Source organism: Myxine glutinosa, chromosome 5 (genome assembly GCF_964187855.1).
Source record: "Myxine glutinosa chromosome 5, kmMyxGlut1.1, whole genome shotgun sequence".
Lineage (NCBI taxonomy): Eukaryota > Metazoa > Chordata > Myxini > Myxiniformes > Myxinidae > Myxine > Myxine glutinosa.
Window position 1 is genome coordinate 161,034,032 of NC_136265.1, and position 18,734 is coordinate 161,052,765.

General features: G+C 43.2%; 1 protein-coding gene across 4 annotated transcripts in view; it reads left to right on the top strand.

Annotated features, from left to right (window-relative positions):
- Nucleotides 1-18,734, top strand: part of SUZ12 (SUZ12 polycomb repressive complex 2 subunit) — a 131,814-nt gene that overhangs the window by 29,515 nt on the left and 83,565 nt on the right. For all 4 annotated transcript variants that reach the window (XM_068115813.2, XM_068115817.2, XM_068115816.2 and 1 more), the window contains exons 3-5: nucleotides 2,738-2,802; nucleotides 12,380-12,451; nucleotides 17,937-17,989. In XM_068115813.2, the coding sequence (XP_067971914.2) occupies nucleotides 2,738-2,802; nucleotides 12,380-12,451; nucleotides 17,937-17,989 (190 nt within the window). The remainder of the gene's footprint in view (nucleotides 1-2,737; nucleotides 2,803-12,379; nucleotides 12,452-17,936; nucleotides 17,990-18,734) is intronic.

An 18,734-nucleotide genomic window follows, 5' to 3' on the forward strand; every position in this document is an offset into this window, starting at 1 on the left:
TCATCTTCAGTGGGTCATCCAGGGGTCATACTGGTCGAGGTCATCTGAATAGACAAATGTAGCATGTTTTTAGCTCACCTGGACTTAAGCTTAGTCCGGTGAGCTTATGCAATCGAGCAGTGTCTGTAGGTAGGTAAGTCAGTCAGTCAGTCAGTCAGATTGTAAATACTTCAGTTATTATCGCTTAAACTTGTAGTTTGACGATAAGCTTTGTAGGTCAAGAGGAGGATTTTGTACTGGATTGTCTGGGAGATGGGGAGCCAGTGAAGCTTGTAAAGGACGGGGGTGATGTGGTCACGGGTCCGGGAATGGGTGAGTAGACGGGCAGCAGAGTTCTGAATGTATTGGAGTTTATTGGTGATTGTTGAGGGTGAACCATAGAGGAGGCTATTGCAGTAGTCCAGACGGGAGGTGATGAAGGCGTGAATGAGGGTTTCTGCAGCCGTGGAGGAGAGGGATGAGCGGAGACGGGCGATGTTTTTCAGTTGAAAGAAGGCTGTCTTTGTGATCTGTTTAGTGTATTTGTCGAAGGAGAGGGTTTGGTCAAAGATGACGCCAAGATTCCGGATGAGAGGGGAGGTGGATACTGGGATACCGTCGATGTTGAGGGCAAAGTTATGGGTGGATTTTGTGAGCGTTTTTGGGCCAATGATGATTACTTCAGATTTATCACAGTTAAGTTTGAGGAAGTTGATTTGAAGCCAGGATTTTATTTCAGAGATGCAGTTTGTCAGGATAGAGTGGGTGTCGGTGGAGACGGACTTGGTGGAGATGAAAAGCTGGATGTCATCGGCGAAGCAGTGGAATTGGAGACCATGACGGCGGATTAAGTCACCGAGGGGGGACAGGTAAAGGATGAAGAGGAGGGGGCCAAGAACTGAACCTTGGGGGACACCTTGGGGGAGGGGAGCAGTGGGGGATTTGCAGTTATTGATGGAGATGAACTGGCGTCTGTCAGAGAGGTATGATTTAATCCAAGAGAGGGCAGTGCCGGTAACGTTAAAGGTGGATTCAAGTCGGGTGAGGAGGATGGTGTGATCGATGGTGTCAAAGGCAGCGCTGAGGTCGAGGAAGACGAGAATGTTGAGGTTGCCAGCGTCAGAGGAGAGGAGAAGGTCGTTGGTGATTTTGAGGAGAGCAGTTTCAGTACTGTGGTTGGAGCGGAATCCGGATTGGAATGTTTCATACAGGTTATTGGCAGAGAGGTGATGTTTGAGTTGAGTGGCTACAGCGCGTTCCAAAACCTTTGACAGAAAGGGTAGGTTGGAGATGGGTCTGAAGTTGTTTAGGGTGTCAGGGTTTAGACCAGGTTTTTTTAGAATGGGGGTAACAGCAGCAATTTTGAGGGATGGTGGGACGTTGCCTGTAGACGGGGAGGAGTTTATTGTTGCAATGATAAGTGGAGAGAGAGCAGGGAGGGAGGCCTTGACAAAGCTGGAGGGGATGGGGTCAAGAGTGCAGGTGGCAGTTTTCATTCCTATGAGGAGTTCAGAGAGGTCAGTAGGGGAGACCGGGGAGAATTGAGACAGGGGAAGGCAGGATAAGGGGGGGGCAGGTGGTTGGAGGGGGAGCGGATGCGGCGGTGGTCAAGCTGTTGTAGATGTTGTCAATTTTGCGTTGGAAGAAAGAAAGGAAGGAGATGCAGTTGTCTACTGTGAATGACTGGGTGGTGGTGTCCAGGGGGCGGAGGAGTTTGTTTATTGTCGAGAAGAGTGCTTTTGGGTTTCCGGAGCCAGAGTGGATAATTTGAGAGTAGTAGGCGGAGCGGGTGTGGGAGAGGGCATCTTTGTAGTGTTGTAGGTGGTCCTTGTAGGCTTGGGAGTGAACTTTGGTCCCATCCTACCTGGTCTCATCCTCCATGACCTGGCCCCATCCTACCTGGCTGACCTCCTCTCCAGACACACTCCCACCCGCAACCTCCGCTCTGCTGGTACCAACCTCCTGACCCCCCCCATCCGGAACAAATTCAGATCCTGGGGGGACAGGGCCTTCTCCATCGCTGCTCCCACCCTCTGGAACTCACTACCTCACACCATCAGAGACTCCTCCTCACTCACCACATTCAAAACATCACTCAAGACCCACCTGTTCAGCACTGCATTCAACATTCAACCCACAGCATTTAACCCCTGACTATCACTTCTCCTTCTCCCTCTTTTGCTTTAAATATTTCCCTATTGATTCTTGTCTTTTTGCAATTGTTGTTTTCATGTTTTGTTATGCATTATGTTTTGCACTCTGTCAAAGCACCTTTGGGCTTCATGAAAAGCGCTATACAAAATAAATGAATTATTATTATTATTAAACAAAACACACATTTTGAATGAAACTTGTCCACAAGCTTCATGTGTGATGCCTAACGATGGTGTATTGACCGCATCAAAATCTTCGCTCATTAAAGGGTTGAAATCACGTCTAAGACGCTCCAAATTCCTGCCCTAACCCGCAGGCGGCATTACATCAGTAGCACAGTCATGCCCTCAGCCAAAAACATGACCTATGACCTGTAAACATGTATCACTGTAATCAGCATCGAGAGGGCTTTCATCCAACCAAATACATGACCAGATTCTGCGCATGAACAAAATTTCGATATTTTATGACGTCATTGACTGTTGCTCCTGATCCAGGTGAGCTTTCAGGACCCGTGGTCCTATGTCTATTTTACTTGCCAGACAGTTTTGATGATTGCTGCTTGATATTAATCATGTACGTGTTTGTGGTCATTTGTCTGCAGCCTGTGTTTCTGCATCGTACACTGAGTTACATGGCCCACAGGGACTCGCGAAGCAGCCTACGCCGGTAACCACGCACCCCATCACAAGAAATGTTTGGATGTTGGTTTGAGAACTTCAGAAAGTGGGGTGTGGGGTTTAAAGAGTTGTGGTTGAGGGAGGATGTTGTGAGTTTTGGGAGGAAAGGTTGTGTAAAATGAGATAAATTCAAAAACGCAATGACTAAGACATCTGAAGCATTCTTTGTTTCAGCTCCAAAACATTTGTTTCATTGACATAACCATGCGGATACACATATGCTCATTCAATCACACCCAGGGATACACTTTTACATACTAGATCAATATCAACCTCTGGTATAATTTGGATTGATGGGGAACACACATATGCTCATTCAGTCATACCCAGGGATACACTTTTACATACTAGATCAATATCAACCTATCGTATAATCTGGATTACTGGTGTGTACCCCGGTTTAGAATAGGTACACCGTATCCCTGCGTGTCGTAAGAGGCGACTCAAAGGGTTGGCGTCAGGAAGGGCATCCGGCCATAAAAACATTGCCTCAAAAATAGAACCATGACAATTTGGGGAAGATTGTCATGGGGACCGCAAGGCTAACCCCCGCTCTAGCGGGGAAAATGGCCTTAAAACGATCATTCATATATTTCGTTCATCAATATCAACCTATGGTATAATCTGGATTGATGAGGATACACATATGCTCGCTCATTCAATCATACGCAGGGATACACTTTTACATACTAGATCAATATCAACCTATAGTATAATTTGGACTGATGAGGATACACATATGCTCGCTCATTCAATCATACGCAGGGATACACTTTTACATACTAGATCAATATCAACCTATAGTATAATCTGGATTGATGAGGATACACATATGCTTGCTCATTCAATCATACCCAGGGATACACTTTTACATACTAGATCAATATCAACCTATGGTATAATTTGGATTGATGAGGATACACATATGCTCGCTCATTCAATCATACCCAGGGATACACTTTTACATACTAAATCAATATCAACCTATAGTATAATCTGGATGGATGAGGATACACATATGCTTGCTCATTCAATCATACCCAGGGATACACTTTTACATACTAGATCAATATCAACCTATGGTATAATCTGGATTGATGAGGATACACATATGCTCGCTCATTCAATCATACCCAGGGATACACTTTTACATACTAAATCAATATCAACCTATAGTATAATCTGGATGGATGAGGATACACATATGCTTGCTCATTCAATCATACCCAGGGATACACTTTTACATACTAGATCAATATCAACCTATGGTATAATCTGGATTGATGAGGATACACATATGCTCGCTCATTCAATCATACCCAGGGATACACTTTTACATACTAGATCAATATCAACCTATGGTATAATCTGGATTGATGAGAATACACATATGCTTGCTCATTCAATCATACCCAGGGATACACTTTTACATACTAGATCAATATCAACCTATGGTATAATCTGGATTGATGAGGATACACATATGCTCGCTCATTCAATCATACCCAGGGATACACTTTTACATACTAGATCAATATCAACCTATGGTATAATCTGGATTGATGAGGATACACATATGCTCGCTCATTCAATCATACCCAGGGATACACTTTTACATACTAGATCAATATCAACCTATGGTATAATTTGGATTGATGAGTAATGCAATATTATTTAGGGACAAAGTAGTTGTAATTGTGCTTTGTTTTCTTTTAACAAAATGTAATCTGGGAAAGGATGTAATAAAGAGGGGATAGAGAAAGGTATCAAGAAAGTGTATCAACATTTTGACATCGTTGCGATAGGGAGGGTTCAGCATTGAACAACTACATTGAGACTGGGGCTAGCAAGACCAAACTATGAAGAGTGGCTGAAGGAGATAGAACTTGTACATCAGGAAGGAGATAGAACTTGTACATCAGGAAGGAGGTGATTACAAGAGGATTTTGATCGACAAAACAAGAGGGAGAATTGCTTAGAAAATATCACACCCGGAGGGGACATGTATTGCAAAGTCCAAAAAGGGCATAAATCTTTGCAAAAATGGACGAAATTCCTTCAAACTCGAACTTGTTCTGGAACTTATCATAATAAAGCCATGTACCAAGTTTCAGTTGAACGTGTTAATGAGTAAGGGTGGAAAGTAAGGGCCTATCGTCCCCTCCAGTGAAACCGGTAGGGGACTAGTAAGTGCAGAAGAATTAAGTTGGTTGCACAGTAACAGAAGCAGGGCCACAGCCTGAGAGAAAGGATGACAGTTCAGGCAGGGGGTTTTCACTCAGAGTAGTTAATGCGTGGAATACTCTACCTGGAAAGGTAGTGGCAGCAGAAACGGTAGATAGGATTACACAGGTATGAGATACAGTGGCCTGCAAAAGTATTGTTGCAGGTTTCGGGGCCAACGCACCAGGGTGCACGACAGGGTTGTTCTGACCCGCCACTCGATCTCCGATCCTGAAGCCATTGAGTCAGGGATAACTCCATGATCCGCTGGGTTGCTAAGCAACCGCAGACGCTGTTTAGGACAACTAGCTCTAGCAGGGTCCTCATGTCCAGCGTCACCTTACCTTACCTGGTGAGCTAGTTATTTCAACTGGGTCCTGCTCTCTCGACTCCACACCCTGTCTACTTATTACGTACAGCTGAGTGAAACCTCAGGTGGGAATCGGCTACCTGATGGAGAGAATCTATGGGGTACAACATCCTATCTATTTATTACATACACACTATGCTGAAGCAATGAAGGAAAACGACAACCCAGCAAGTTTGGAAAATCCATTTAATCCAGGAAAAGTAGAGGAATAAATAGAAGATATAGGTAGTACGAGGCTTAGGTGCGGCTGTCTCTCTAACCCTGTGCAAACAGACTTCTGGGCCTTGATCGGGCTTTCGGATGAGTTGCGCGGCAAATCTGGAATGAATCAATCTCCGATCGAGCTATTGAACAGGCTGCGGAGCGAATCCGTAGTGAAGACGTCACCGAGGTGTCAGGGGATTAATACGAATACAGTGTTTGTACGAAGATGAATCATGTGTTGAGAAAACCAAGAAGGTAAATTGTAGATGCAAAGCTAGGTGGACTAATTGTGTGCGTGTATTATAATGTGTCAGGTCTTAATTAGCCCGCGCACCCAAAGCAAAAAGTGGCGTTACGCCATTGGTTCATGTCTGTCCATCCATCCGTCCATCGGTCTTATCACTTTATGATCGGGGAGCAACTTATTTAAATCGAATGTTATGGTCTGAACATTATTCGGAACATGATTATGAAGACAAGTGTTTAGTTTTAGTGTACATTAGCTCTGAATTCATCCCGATCGCACATGTGCAGAGAGGAGTGAAATAATATTTCTACTCTGTCTGTCTGTCCAGCAGTCAACCAAAATCATTCCAAACAGGAAATCTAACGTTTTTAAGGTCGTCATAATCAATGGATGCATACAACAGGCATGAATAACTAATGTAACATGCTAGATATGGTAATGTAATAGACACTTGGTAAAACGGTGGTAAAACACAGAATTAATTTTAATGATTAGCCTTCAAACCTCTCTAAATCTTTATTTAAATTGAATTGTGTACTTGAAGACTGTATTAAACAAATCGCCTTCATAATACTTCCAATAACCATGCCATATATAAATATATAACATTATAGGGTGTGGCATGTTGTAGCCTGGTGTTGGTTTAGCGGTTAGGGTGCCGGCTTGGGATCCTAGGATCCTGGGTTCGAATCCCGGTCGATCGCTGAATTAACATCAGGGGGGTTGACTCGGCCTGTCATCCTTCCGAGGTCGGCAAATTGAGTACCAGCTTCCTGGGATGAATGATCACGGTGTGTACCCTGGTTAGAATAGGTACATCGTATCCCTGCGGATCGTAAGAGCGTGACCAAGGGTTGGCGCCAGGAAGGGCATCCGGCCATAAAAACATTGCCTCAAACAGGGAACCATGATTGTCATGGGGCCCGCAAGGCTAACCCCCGCTCTAGCGGGGAAAATGGCCTTAAAACGATCATTCATTCATTCATTCATTCATTCATTCATTCATTCATAGGGTGTGGCATGTGTATCGAGTCGAAAAAGATTCCGCCATTATGTGTATGTACCGATTTATCTCCATCAACTCATCTTTATCGTTGCCATCACCAACATCACCATCGCATTATTGGATCAAGAAAAATTAGGAAATTAGCCAATTTGACTTGCACTCCACATCGATTTGTAGGCCAAAAATATATTATATTATATTATATTTATTATATTATATTATATTATATCATGTTCTATTATATTATATTTATATTATATTATATTATATTATATTTATGTTATATTATATTATTAATTATAATATAACATTTTGAACCCAGGCTAGATTGGTTAGCTGCGAGTGTGCATACACTACCAGTTAAAAGTTTTAGAACACCTCAATTTTTCCAGTTTTTATTGAAATTAATGCAGTTTAATGTCTCAATGTACTCTGAAATTAAGCATAGAACAAATAAACAATTGGAGATAAAAACGAAATCATAGAATCATTTTGTTTAACAAAATTTAATTTAAATTTTTGACTCAGCAAAGTCGCCACCTTTTACAGATGTCACCGCCGAAAACACTCGTGGCATTCTTTCTGCAATGGAAATCAAATATTGTTCGGGAAGTTCTTCCCAACCCTGTTGCAGAAGTTCCCATAAATGTGTTGCACTTGTAGGTTGCTTTGCTTTCACCCTTCTGTCCAGTTCATCCCAAACCAGCTCGATGGGGTTTAAGTCTGGAGACTGTGCTGGCCATTCCATGATTTGAAGCCTACCATCTTGTTCTTTTCCTCGAAGGTAGTTTTGGCATAGCCTGGAGGTGTGTTTAGGGTCATTATCTTGCTGTAGGATGAACCCCTGACCTACTAGGCGTATACCAGAGGTTATTGCATGGCGCTGCAAAATGCTGTGATAACCCTTTTGGTTCATGGTGCCAGTCACTCTGTGCAAGTCGCCGACTCTGGATCCAGCAAAAGAGCCCCAGACCTTCACGCTTCCTCCTCCATGTTTGACAGTTGGTGTCACACATTGAGGAACCATCCTTTCGCCTACTCGACGGCATACAAAAAACCTGCGTGATGAACCAAAATTTCCAAAGACTAATCGGTCCATAAGACCACCTTCCAGTCTTCAGTAGTCAACTGGCGGTGCTTCATGGCCCAGGCAAGCCTCTTTTTCTTATTTTGCCATCTTAGCAATGGCTTTCTTACTGCCACTCGACCTGTCAAACCTGCAGCTCGAAGTCTTCTCTTCACAGTTGAAATTGAGACTTGCTTACTTCAACCAGTGTTAAGCTGTGCTTGAAGCTGTTGTCCTGTGAGCCGCCTATCACGCAAGCTGTTGACTCTCAGAAACTTGTCTTCTGATTCTGTTGTGGCTTTGGGTCTGCCAGACCTCTTCCTGTCAGAGTTTCCTCCAGTTTCCAATATACTACTTCCTGCAGTGCAATATTGTCCAAATAATGCTTCAGAGGGTGTAATAACAGTCTGTTCCAATACTGCTTTTATACAAACATGGGGTTTGTTATCAAGTAATCAGCAGAGGTTGGGACACCTGTAGGAATTGTTTGCATCAACGTTCAAGGCTTAATTTACTTACATTGCTGCAGAACAGCTGTAAGTTGTTAACCCATTACTTTTTCCCTGAAGAAGGCCTTTTTTTTTTTACAATATAACTGTGCAATTTACATTATTTTCCCGTTTTTGCTAACCTAAACTTTTTTTTTTAACCTGGAGCAGTTTACTGCTTACTTTTGTGCCATTTCAGGTTATTCACTGGACATTAAACTGCGTAATTTCAATAAAACTGGAAAGATGGAGGTGTTCTAAAACTTTTGACCGGTAGTGTACCTCCAGACGATCCTGTCAGTCCCAAGAGGTCTTACCATTCATAAATTCTGAATGGAAGTTCAGTTCAAGAAAACGATGGGGGTTGCAGTACAGCACGGCATGACGGGGATGTCTCTGTGTTGCTGTTTGTGGGAGAGCCGAATATAAATGTATACAAATATGTATATACACTATACAGTATATGTATGTTTATTTATTTATTATATGGCCCATTGCAAATCGATACCTCTTTTCCTTTACCTACCACTAATTATCTCCTCTTCCATCTGCCTATTCACCCACTGAAGCACAGGAATGTAAAATTGAGGGACAGACCCAAATCTAAGAATGTCAAGCAGAAAATATGACAAAAAATAACTTGTGTAATAATCACAAACACAATGTGACTGAGAATCCCCCAAGAGATCTGACTACAACAACCCCTATGGGGTTGGTGGGTGCAGTGGGAGGGGGGGGGGGGGGGAGGGGAGAGGGGGGAGGGGAGGGGTTGGAGCAGTTCAAGCTAGCATTGAAAAAGCTCAAGTCTTCGCACTATTTCTACCTTATTGACATTGACGAAAGTAAAATTTGAAATGCAAGGGTTCTGGTTGGACTGGCATACTGTTTAATGATAGATTGCATTAGGGGTAGTTTGAGCAAATTATTGATTTGCATTATCCAATGTCATCACTGATGTCACAATGGAATTGAACCAGGTGAAAATAATTCCTCAACCAAGTGCTAGGTCAAATTTGGATGATTACTGGTGGCGATATACATAAAATGTTTATCCTCGTCAATTTTTAGGTCATCTCATCTCGATTCTTGAAGATGGGTCGTGATGGCTGGTTGTCCATCCATCCACCCGTTAAGTTTTTGCTATTTATGCTACTCCTCCCTTGTCACTCGGCTGATTGTTCTGAAACATGACACATGGATACAAGAGAGTAGCCCGTACAATCGCTCAGGCATCGACTTTTCGACTTAGGATCATGAGGGCTTCCAAGGGTGGTCTCCCCCTCCCCCACCCCCCCAAACTTCAGATCCCCACTTGTCCCTTATTTACCACAATGGATTGCTCTGAAACCCAATACAGTCCTTCTACTCGATGGCCCACACAATCGCTCAGGCTTTGATTTGCCGATTTCGGATCGTGGGGTCTCCCAGGAGGAGGAGAGGAAGGGAGGGAGGGTTACCCCCCAAACTTCAGATCCCTACTCGTCCCTTATGTACCAACCAATTGCTCTGAAACCCGATGCAGGCCTTCTACTTGATGGTCCACAGGATCACTCGGTCTTCGATATTTTAATTTCGTATTTCTCAATTTCGGATCATGGGAGCTCCCAGGGGGGTGGGAGGGTTACGCCCTGAATCTTTACGAACTGATTGCTCTAAAACTCACCACAACCCTTCGACTCGATCAAGGGAGGACCGTCAGCCAACTTGTGGCTATTTATCAGAAATGAGTTTTTGCATATAAATATTTTGTTGCCAAATATTTATTGTTGTTTTGGTTTCATTGATGTCACCTGGCTCTAAGCTTGCCACAGCTGATCATTGAGAAGCTGAAAAATAAGTAATACAGAAAGAAACAAGAAAGAGCAATCAGAGATTGCAGACCCTCACCAGGACGTATTTTCAGTGGTTTTAAAGGTTTTGTGTTAAAACAAATATGGCGGCCGTGCCACCTGACCAATGACGTCATCGGTTTTTTTTTCTCCACCAATTTATCCCGAGATCATGCTCAATAAATTTCATCTTGATCAGATGAAGTTTTGTACTTGTCGAATTATGACATCATAATGGAGGACAATTATGACATCATAATTATGACATCATATGACATAATTAACATATTTTATTCCCCATGGAGAGTTCTTTTCAATGAGCCATGTCTAAAATTTTTCTCTGCAGCGCTTTCGGAGATATAGAGGTGCAAAGTTTTTCGTTTTCTCCAAGATGGCGGCCATACCACGTGACGTATGGCGTCATATTTATAATTTAGAAATTCTACAGGTGGAGTTGCACCTATGGTGAAAATTTCCTGTCAATCCGACCAACGGTTGCAGAGAAAATCATATTTATTATGTGCTGACAAACAAACAAACGGACTCAAATGCAATACCCTCTCCTCTGGCGAGGGCAACGAGTGCCTTAGAACTTCATTGATGAAGCCGAGTCAACAACTGAGGAGGCATGAAGCAAGAAAAGGTTGCTATTACTTTTACCGTTTGAGTATGGTTGAGGAGCCACACATATGGAAACTCTTTGTTAAACAAGCATTCTGAGTATTGCGCTGCAATACATGTCCCCTACCGGCAGGCAGTCTGTCGTCCGGAAAACTGTTGGGGAAATTACCAAAGTTCAAAGTGCCATAACTTTGTCAATAATGATCGAAACGTCGTGAAGTTCGAACGTGATCTGTAACTTATCATAAGGAAACCATGTACCAAGTTTGAAATCATTAGCACTAAGAGTTTAGAAAAAAAGTCCGGAAAACTGTTCTTTGCGTGACGGACAGACGGACGGACGGATAGACGGACAGACGGACGGACAGACAGACAGACGGACGGAGTACAAACTTATAGTCCCCTCCGGTGCACACTGGTAGGGGACTAATAAATTAATAGTTGTAAATCAAGAATGTCAATACGGACTCATCAAAGCTTGCACTCGTATTGCCAACTTATGGTTGATTGTCCATGCTCTATCCTTTTGAATGCTGATTTGTCAAGCAAGGAAGCAGCATGTGCCATTTTTCAAGTCTTGGGTATCGCTCTGCCTAGGCTCGAACCGTCGACCGCCCATACTCAGAGTGGATGCTCTAACCATCATGCCACCAAGTCTGTTGGCCTGCATATCCTCCATAGAATGGAGTAAGTGTGGCAATTGCTATACAATGCCCAAAACTAGACTGTCCAGGTAATTCCCAAAGCTAGACACTGCTGGGAAGTTGAGGGAGCCTTTATTTATTTTGTAGACTTAGTCGAGAGTTCGTACACTGAACGCATCACGATGTAACAGGACAAAAGAAACAATAGACAGAGGGGGGAAACCACCAGCAGAGTTGAAGGCCAAAGTGTAGGTAGACATGGACAAACAATTGGTGTGGAGAGGAATGCGGGGCAGGAAAGGCCGCATGGGGTGGACAAGATGGATACAGAGAAATGAGATAGTTGTGGAGTTTTTTAAAATGGTTTTTGGGGGGGGGGGGGGGGAGGGAGGGTTGACGCGAGGAGGGGAAATAGGATAATGTTGAGGAGGTAGAAGTAAGATATTTGGGAAGAAGGAAGCAAAACGAAGAACACGGAGGCAAATATTCACATTTTCTATGCAAGGGGGTAGGTATTTAGGCTTTGAGCAATAGGAAACAAATTGTTTAAAACTAAGAAAGAAAAGGCTTGTATCACATACCAATCTTTAATGGTGTGAGCTACAATGGTTTGAATGCAAGAATTTCAAGGAAAAGCCATGCCCTGCTTGGTGTCAGCAGTGAAAGCATGCTGTTTGTAATCATATAATTTACCATTTTTGATCAAATCAACAGTTTGGAGTCGATCAAGTAAATCAAGAATGTCAATATTTGTGCAGACACTGCAGTTTCTCGAATAAAATAGGTGGTTTGCTAACTTTGATTTGACAAAAGTTCTTCTATTTATTTATTTCTTAATCTGGATGCCTTTATGATATCTTTCTCGTAGGAGGAATTTTAAAATTGACGATGTACTGTCGAAGGCAGAAGATCAGATGAAGTGCGAGTCTGCCACAAGCAGGTAAGCTCATTCTGTCTTGTTAACATGTGTTTAAATGTGTAATCGTTCAGTGGGTAGAGGTTACGTTGTCACCCCTATCTGTCTGTCTGTTTGTGTGCAGGATCTCTCGAAAAGTTGTGGACAAATTCGGATGAAATTTGGTGGGCAAGTTGGGTATATGACAAGGAAGAATTGATTCGATTTTGTTGAAGATCCAAATCCGGATTCAATAATTTTTAAAGTGATTCCTCACCATTGACAGATGGCGCCAAAAACGATATGAAGCAGGGTATCTCAAAAGGTTTTGGACGGGTTCGGATGAAACTTGGTGGACAGGTTGGGTGTGTGACAAGGACAGATTGATTCGATTTTGGTTCAGGTCAGTCGATCCAGATCCAGCCTATCAGTAGGATAGAAAACAAAAATTGTTGAGCCTGGCAGAGGTATGCAGAGGCAGAGGTATGCATACCTGTCAGAGGTATATAACATATTGCAACTCGAATGTGTGCCCTTTTAGTTTTGATTGTTTTCATGGTGGAACGTAGAGCCTAGAACTAGAATTAGGACTCAAGTAAAAAAAATTAAATTTTCATTTTGAAGTCTGAGCATTGGGAAAAGAACATTCTTAAACTGGAACGGCACTCGGTACAGCGCATACTACCGCCAGGCTGAACAGTTTATATTTTGTATCCACTGATAGACCGGATCTGAATTCGGACCTGAAACAAAATCTAATCGGCTTGTTCTTGTCACCAAACCAACTCACCCCCCCAAGTTTAGTCATAACTTGTCCATAATTTTTTTAATATCATGTTATATATCGCTTTTTGCCCAATCTCTCAATGGTGAAGAATCGCTTAAAACATTAAATAATTATCGTATCCAAATCCACATTAAATCTTCACCAAAGTCAAAGCAATTCTTCTTTGTCACATCCGCAACCTCTCCACAAAGTTTTGTCCAATTTGTCCATAACTTTTTGAGATATCCTGCTGTATATCGTTTTTGGCCCGATCTCTCAATGGCGAAGAATCGCTTTAAAAGCTCTACTAGCCGGATCCGGATCCAGATCTTCACCAAAATCTAATCATTTCTTTTTTGCCACATACACTACCTCTCTGCCAAATTTCGTCCGAATCCGTCCACAACTTTTTGATATATCTTCTTCACAAACATACAGACAGACAGGGGTTAAAAACATAACCTCCATCCTCCTTCGGTGATGGAGGTAATAAGGGTCATCGCAAAAGTTCTGTCATCCTGCTTGGAAATTTTTAAATACAAGATTTGGATGATGAAAAAATTCCATATATACTGTTTAATTATTTTCTGATATGTCTGCAAAATATCAAGTCTCTTACTATTCGTTTTGTTTCAGGAATTAAAATAAGTACCAAATATGTGGCCATGGCAAAGAAGCTTAAAGAAAGATATCTAAATTATTATTATTTATGTTGCTTTATTTATTTATTTACTTTTACATTGATCTAAGGCTCACTGTGAAGCTTGTACAGAAATCAAATGTGGGACAAAGAGTTTAGTACACATTCCTTCATGCATGTACCATGCTCTATACCAACTGAAGGTGCAGGAATTTGTAATTTGTTCAGTTATAAGTGAGTAAGTAGTAAGTGAGTTATCATTTGTCCAACGATAACTCACTTACACTTCACAAAGGATACCACATGATCGTTCACATATTCTTACCAAGAAAGAGCTATCAGAGATTGCAGACCCTCGCCAGGACGTGTTTTTCGTGGTTTATAAGGCTTTTGTGTTAACACAACTATGGCGGCCGAACCACGTGACCGATGATGTCATCATTATTTTTCTTTTCTCCACCAATTTAGAACTAGATGACGCTCAACAAATTTCATCTTGATCGGATGAAGTTTTGTACTTGTTGAATTATGACGTCATAATGGAGGCACCGATGATATCATCATTAACGTATTTTATTCCACATGGAGAGTTCTTTACAATGAGCCATGTCTCAATTTTTTTCTGCATTGCTTTCGGAGATATAGAGATGCAAAGGTTTTCGTTTTTTCCAAGATGGCACCAGTACCACGTGACTTATAACGTCATAATTATCATTTAAAAATGATACAGGTGGAGTTGCACCTATGGTGAAAATTTCCTGTCCATCTGACCAATGGTTGCAGAGAAAAATCATATTTATTTTGTGCGGACAAACAGACAGACAAACAAAGAGACCCAAATGCAATACCCTCTCCTCTGGCGAGGGTAATAATGGATTTTCTGGGAATGTTCCAAACGTTGGCAGTGCGAGAGAAACTTGCAACGAATAATCAGAAATACAACACTGGATTTTGAGTTAAAACTGTGTCCAATGGATTGTCTGTGTGAACTCTTTCCATTCCTACCCCTCAACAGCTCTTCTCTCTTTTTGGTACTCTGCCCGAAAGCAGTTTCAGTGCTGCCAAAGTAGCCAATCCAAGGATTACAATGGGTGGTTTGGCTTTGCCTTCCCAGTGGTAACCAGGGTAGGAACTCTCAATTTGTTCAGGGTGTCGGCGACAGCTTGCCTACTGTTGGCAAAGGACACCGTGGGATCTTTAACGTCCACCACCTAATGCTGGCAGACGGAATTCCCAGTTTAACATGAGGAACGTTACACACATTGATCCCTCACCTTGCATATGAAACACCATGGTGACGGTTTATAGCTGGGCTGATATTGAAACCCAGGCAAGACTGCTCAGATGCGAGTGTTAATCGGCATCAGGATATTTTAATGTGAATTACAAGGATACTAGCAATGGTATGTGAGATTTGAACCTGGGTTCTAAGCATCATGAGCCATTCATTCCATTGAAAATGTTAAACAGGCCAACCCAACTCTTATTAATTTAATGTTGATGCTCAATTATTTTCCATCTCTTCTCCACATTTGAGAACTGTTCAGTGATGGGTATCATTATTTTTGGGTGGCAGAGGCCTTCATGCAGGCCTTCTACTGGATGTTGACAACAATATTGTTATTAACCAACTTGTGCTTCAATTCAAGCAGTTGTGAAAGAGTCAGGAATACCCCAAATAAGCATTATTCCACATTCTCATAAAGGATCTGAGGAAAAGGATTTGTCTGTAGCTCATTGGGCTGGTGCCCCACTTCGCACCTATTTCTTGGATACTGTGGAATGCAAATCTCTCAACATCATTGACATTTCTCAAAGAAACATTGGGCATGCTGCTCAATAATTGCAGACAGGTTTGTGGCCTCTCTGTTTTGCATTGCCTCTCCTCAATTCTTGCTCGCTCTGCTTTTTCATCCCTTCGCCCCCCCAGGTCACAGGCACACTGGAATTGCAACCACACTGGAATTTTGCTCAGTTGAGGATTTATATATGGCATAGCATTGAAGGAAGACTACTACCATATTGTTTTTTGCGATCATCTGAGATTTGCAGTATGCAAAAACATCTCGCCATTCTAAAGAATGCCATCCTCCATCACAATGCTGCACCACATGCAAAATGCAATGTTCACATCCTGTTATGGTCTTGGAAAGGGGAAGTTTTGCCTTGCCCACCCTATTCACCAGAATCTATGTGACTTCCACCTGCACAGAATGAAAAATGAGCTTTCATCTGATGAAGAGGTTAACGCTTATCTGATGGAGGACACTTCAGAAGGAAGGCTTCTGTGTTGTGATCAAAAAGTTGGTTGGCTCCTGCACAAATGTATTGAAGAGGATCAGAGATTGTAACTGTCTATTGGAGCATGATAAGCTCACAGGTAACATACTGTTGCGCGGATCTCCCGAAGCCCGTCCACGTTACAAAGGGGGGGGGGGGGGGGGTTAAACCTCTTTTTCCCCCTTGGGTCTTCGTGTCCACGAGGCCGAAACGCCACTTCCGCAGCGAGCGTGAAAAAGGGTAGCGGGTCGACGCCGCACGTACCTTTGACCCACACTGCCGCGAAAATGGGGACCGGACCTCGCTTAAGCCACGCTAATCGAGTACGCCCGAGCGGTGTGCGTATCACGTGACTCGTGCCGTTACTTGTATTGAACCCGATTCGAGCGGTTCTATTCGTACTCTGCTAGGCCAATGGATGGAAAGGACGGGAACGGTCAAATAAGAGGAAGAACACGGTTTATTATTTATGTACAATGGTCAGGATAAAGGAAAGGGGACACAGAGCAGATGCTTAATCAATCTTAACTTATTCCCAGACAAAGGGCCCACTCACTTACACGGGGAGAAGAAGGAAGGAAGTTCGCGCGCCAAACGCGCCTTGCCGTCGGTCGCTCCGGGACAGCTCGCTCGGCGTGGCCCTCTGGTGGTCACGGCACGTATGCAGGGAAACACAGGCAGGAGGAGATCGCGCGTCTGTGGCCCTTAACGGGTCGTCTCCACAAGCGCGATCAATGCAGTGCGCAGGGTACAGGGCACGGGGAATGTTCGTGTACAACGAGACTATTACAAGCAGTTCAAGCAGTTACAAGCACTCCGACTCGTTCAGGAGCTGGGCGATTCTGACGCGTTCTTGTCTGCTGCGGTTCTCTCTCCGACTTCTCTGATACCCCGACTCTGATTCGACTCATGGGCTGCGCGACTGAGGCGGGGGGCCCGGAGCAGGGCTTTATGGCCCCGCCCCAGAGTCTCACTCGAATGTTCCAAGCCCCACCTCTCGTCGCCGTGGTGAGCCACTCCCCTCGAGCTCTGATTGGCGGCTTGTTGCTTACCGGCCACTCCCCCTGCAGCTCCTCCCTTCGGCCTTGCCAGACTTGTTCAGGCCGAGCACATGGCATGCTAGCCCAATTGAGACCTACTCACTGGCCTACTCAACGCAAAACTAACACAGGAAAGGACTACGCTTACATTTACTAAGAAATAACTGAACTACTGCATGGCTACATGTTGTGGTGCATCTACCTATGAGGGGGGTCATCCTTTATTCTCAAAACCACAACAATACTCTCCTTTGAGCTGTCTATAATGGGTTTGGTTCTCGATACGACCATAAATTGTAACCTTGTTACTCCACAGGCATTGTTGAGTACGCTGTCCTTTGGAGGGATATTAAGCCCATCGGCTAACATTTACTGGTCGATGTTAAAGATCCCATGGTGTCTTTTGCAAGAGTAGACCATTGTGTGCCAGCACTGACCATATTCGTATGACATATTACAACAAAGTAGCTACGCATTCTGGCTGAGGAAAAATTAACAAGTCCGGAGTCCGACGCTCTGTCAAGAGTATAGGCACACCATGACCTCGAGCTTGACTGAATATTACATAGGGAGTGTGACTTTTGGGATGACTCTCGTAATGGAGAGTTATTATGATGAACATCACGAGGTTGTTTTCTCATGTGTAGATTTAGAATCATGTTGCAATTAAATAATAGTTTTTAAACTGCTGCACCGGCCTTAAAAACTGATGCTGAAACTTCTGGTGCTGGTTTGCTCATGTCAGATTCTAACCGTGGTGCTGACTTGTCTGATTCTTCATCCTCAATTTCGTGTGCCCCATAGTACACAGACTGGGCACCTTCAGCTCAACTTCAACGGCTTCTTCAGCAAGAGTGGTGAGAGAAACCTTGTGCCATTCCACCCTAGCAAACAGTACTGCCTTGCTCCAAAAGGGTTATTTATGGGGCCTGGAAATCCTTGAAAGCATGGGATATTTTGAATTCAAGGCCTTCAGCATGAATATTTGCCGTTTTCCCAACAAAACCCAGAGAGGGCATGGAAAACGATAAGAGGAGATAGCCGTGCCTTTTTTCTCGTTTAACTTCATCATTGCCCTCCCTTTTGCCCTTTTCTGGTTTGATACTTTTTTTGAAAAGGGGAAGATCATAAGTGTTTGGAAAGATCTGAGAAGGTAAAGAGTTCCAAAGTTTGGCATGGAGGGGAAGAAACAAACATCATAACTGCTCATCCTTGAGTTGCCAATGGCCACACAATAATCGAGTGATGCAGTGGCTTGTCGAGTATTGGCAAATACTTGCATACGAGAAAGATAGTGGCTGTGCATCAATTGGACATCGTGTTCCCATGGCACGCACGCACACAAAAATAGTTTGTCTGGCGGACGTTTGAATTGGGATAACCAAAGCTATTTTCTTAACAATGGAGAAATCAAGTTTTCAGGAACATTGGCAGGATCAGCAAGCTGTTGGTAGCAGATTTTTTTAAAGGACTCTCACCAAGCATACTTGTTGAGTTTGCCAACTTGGGCTTGATGTACGAAATATGGTTGAAGTGCCTGGAAAGAGCTGGGGTAAAACATGGCTGGGGTAAAATATCTGGAAAACCTGAAGAAAGTGAGTT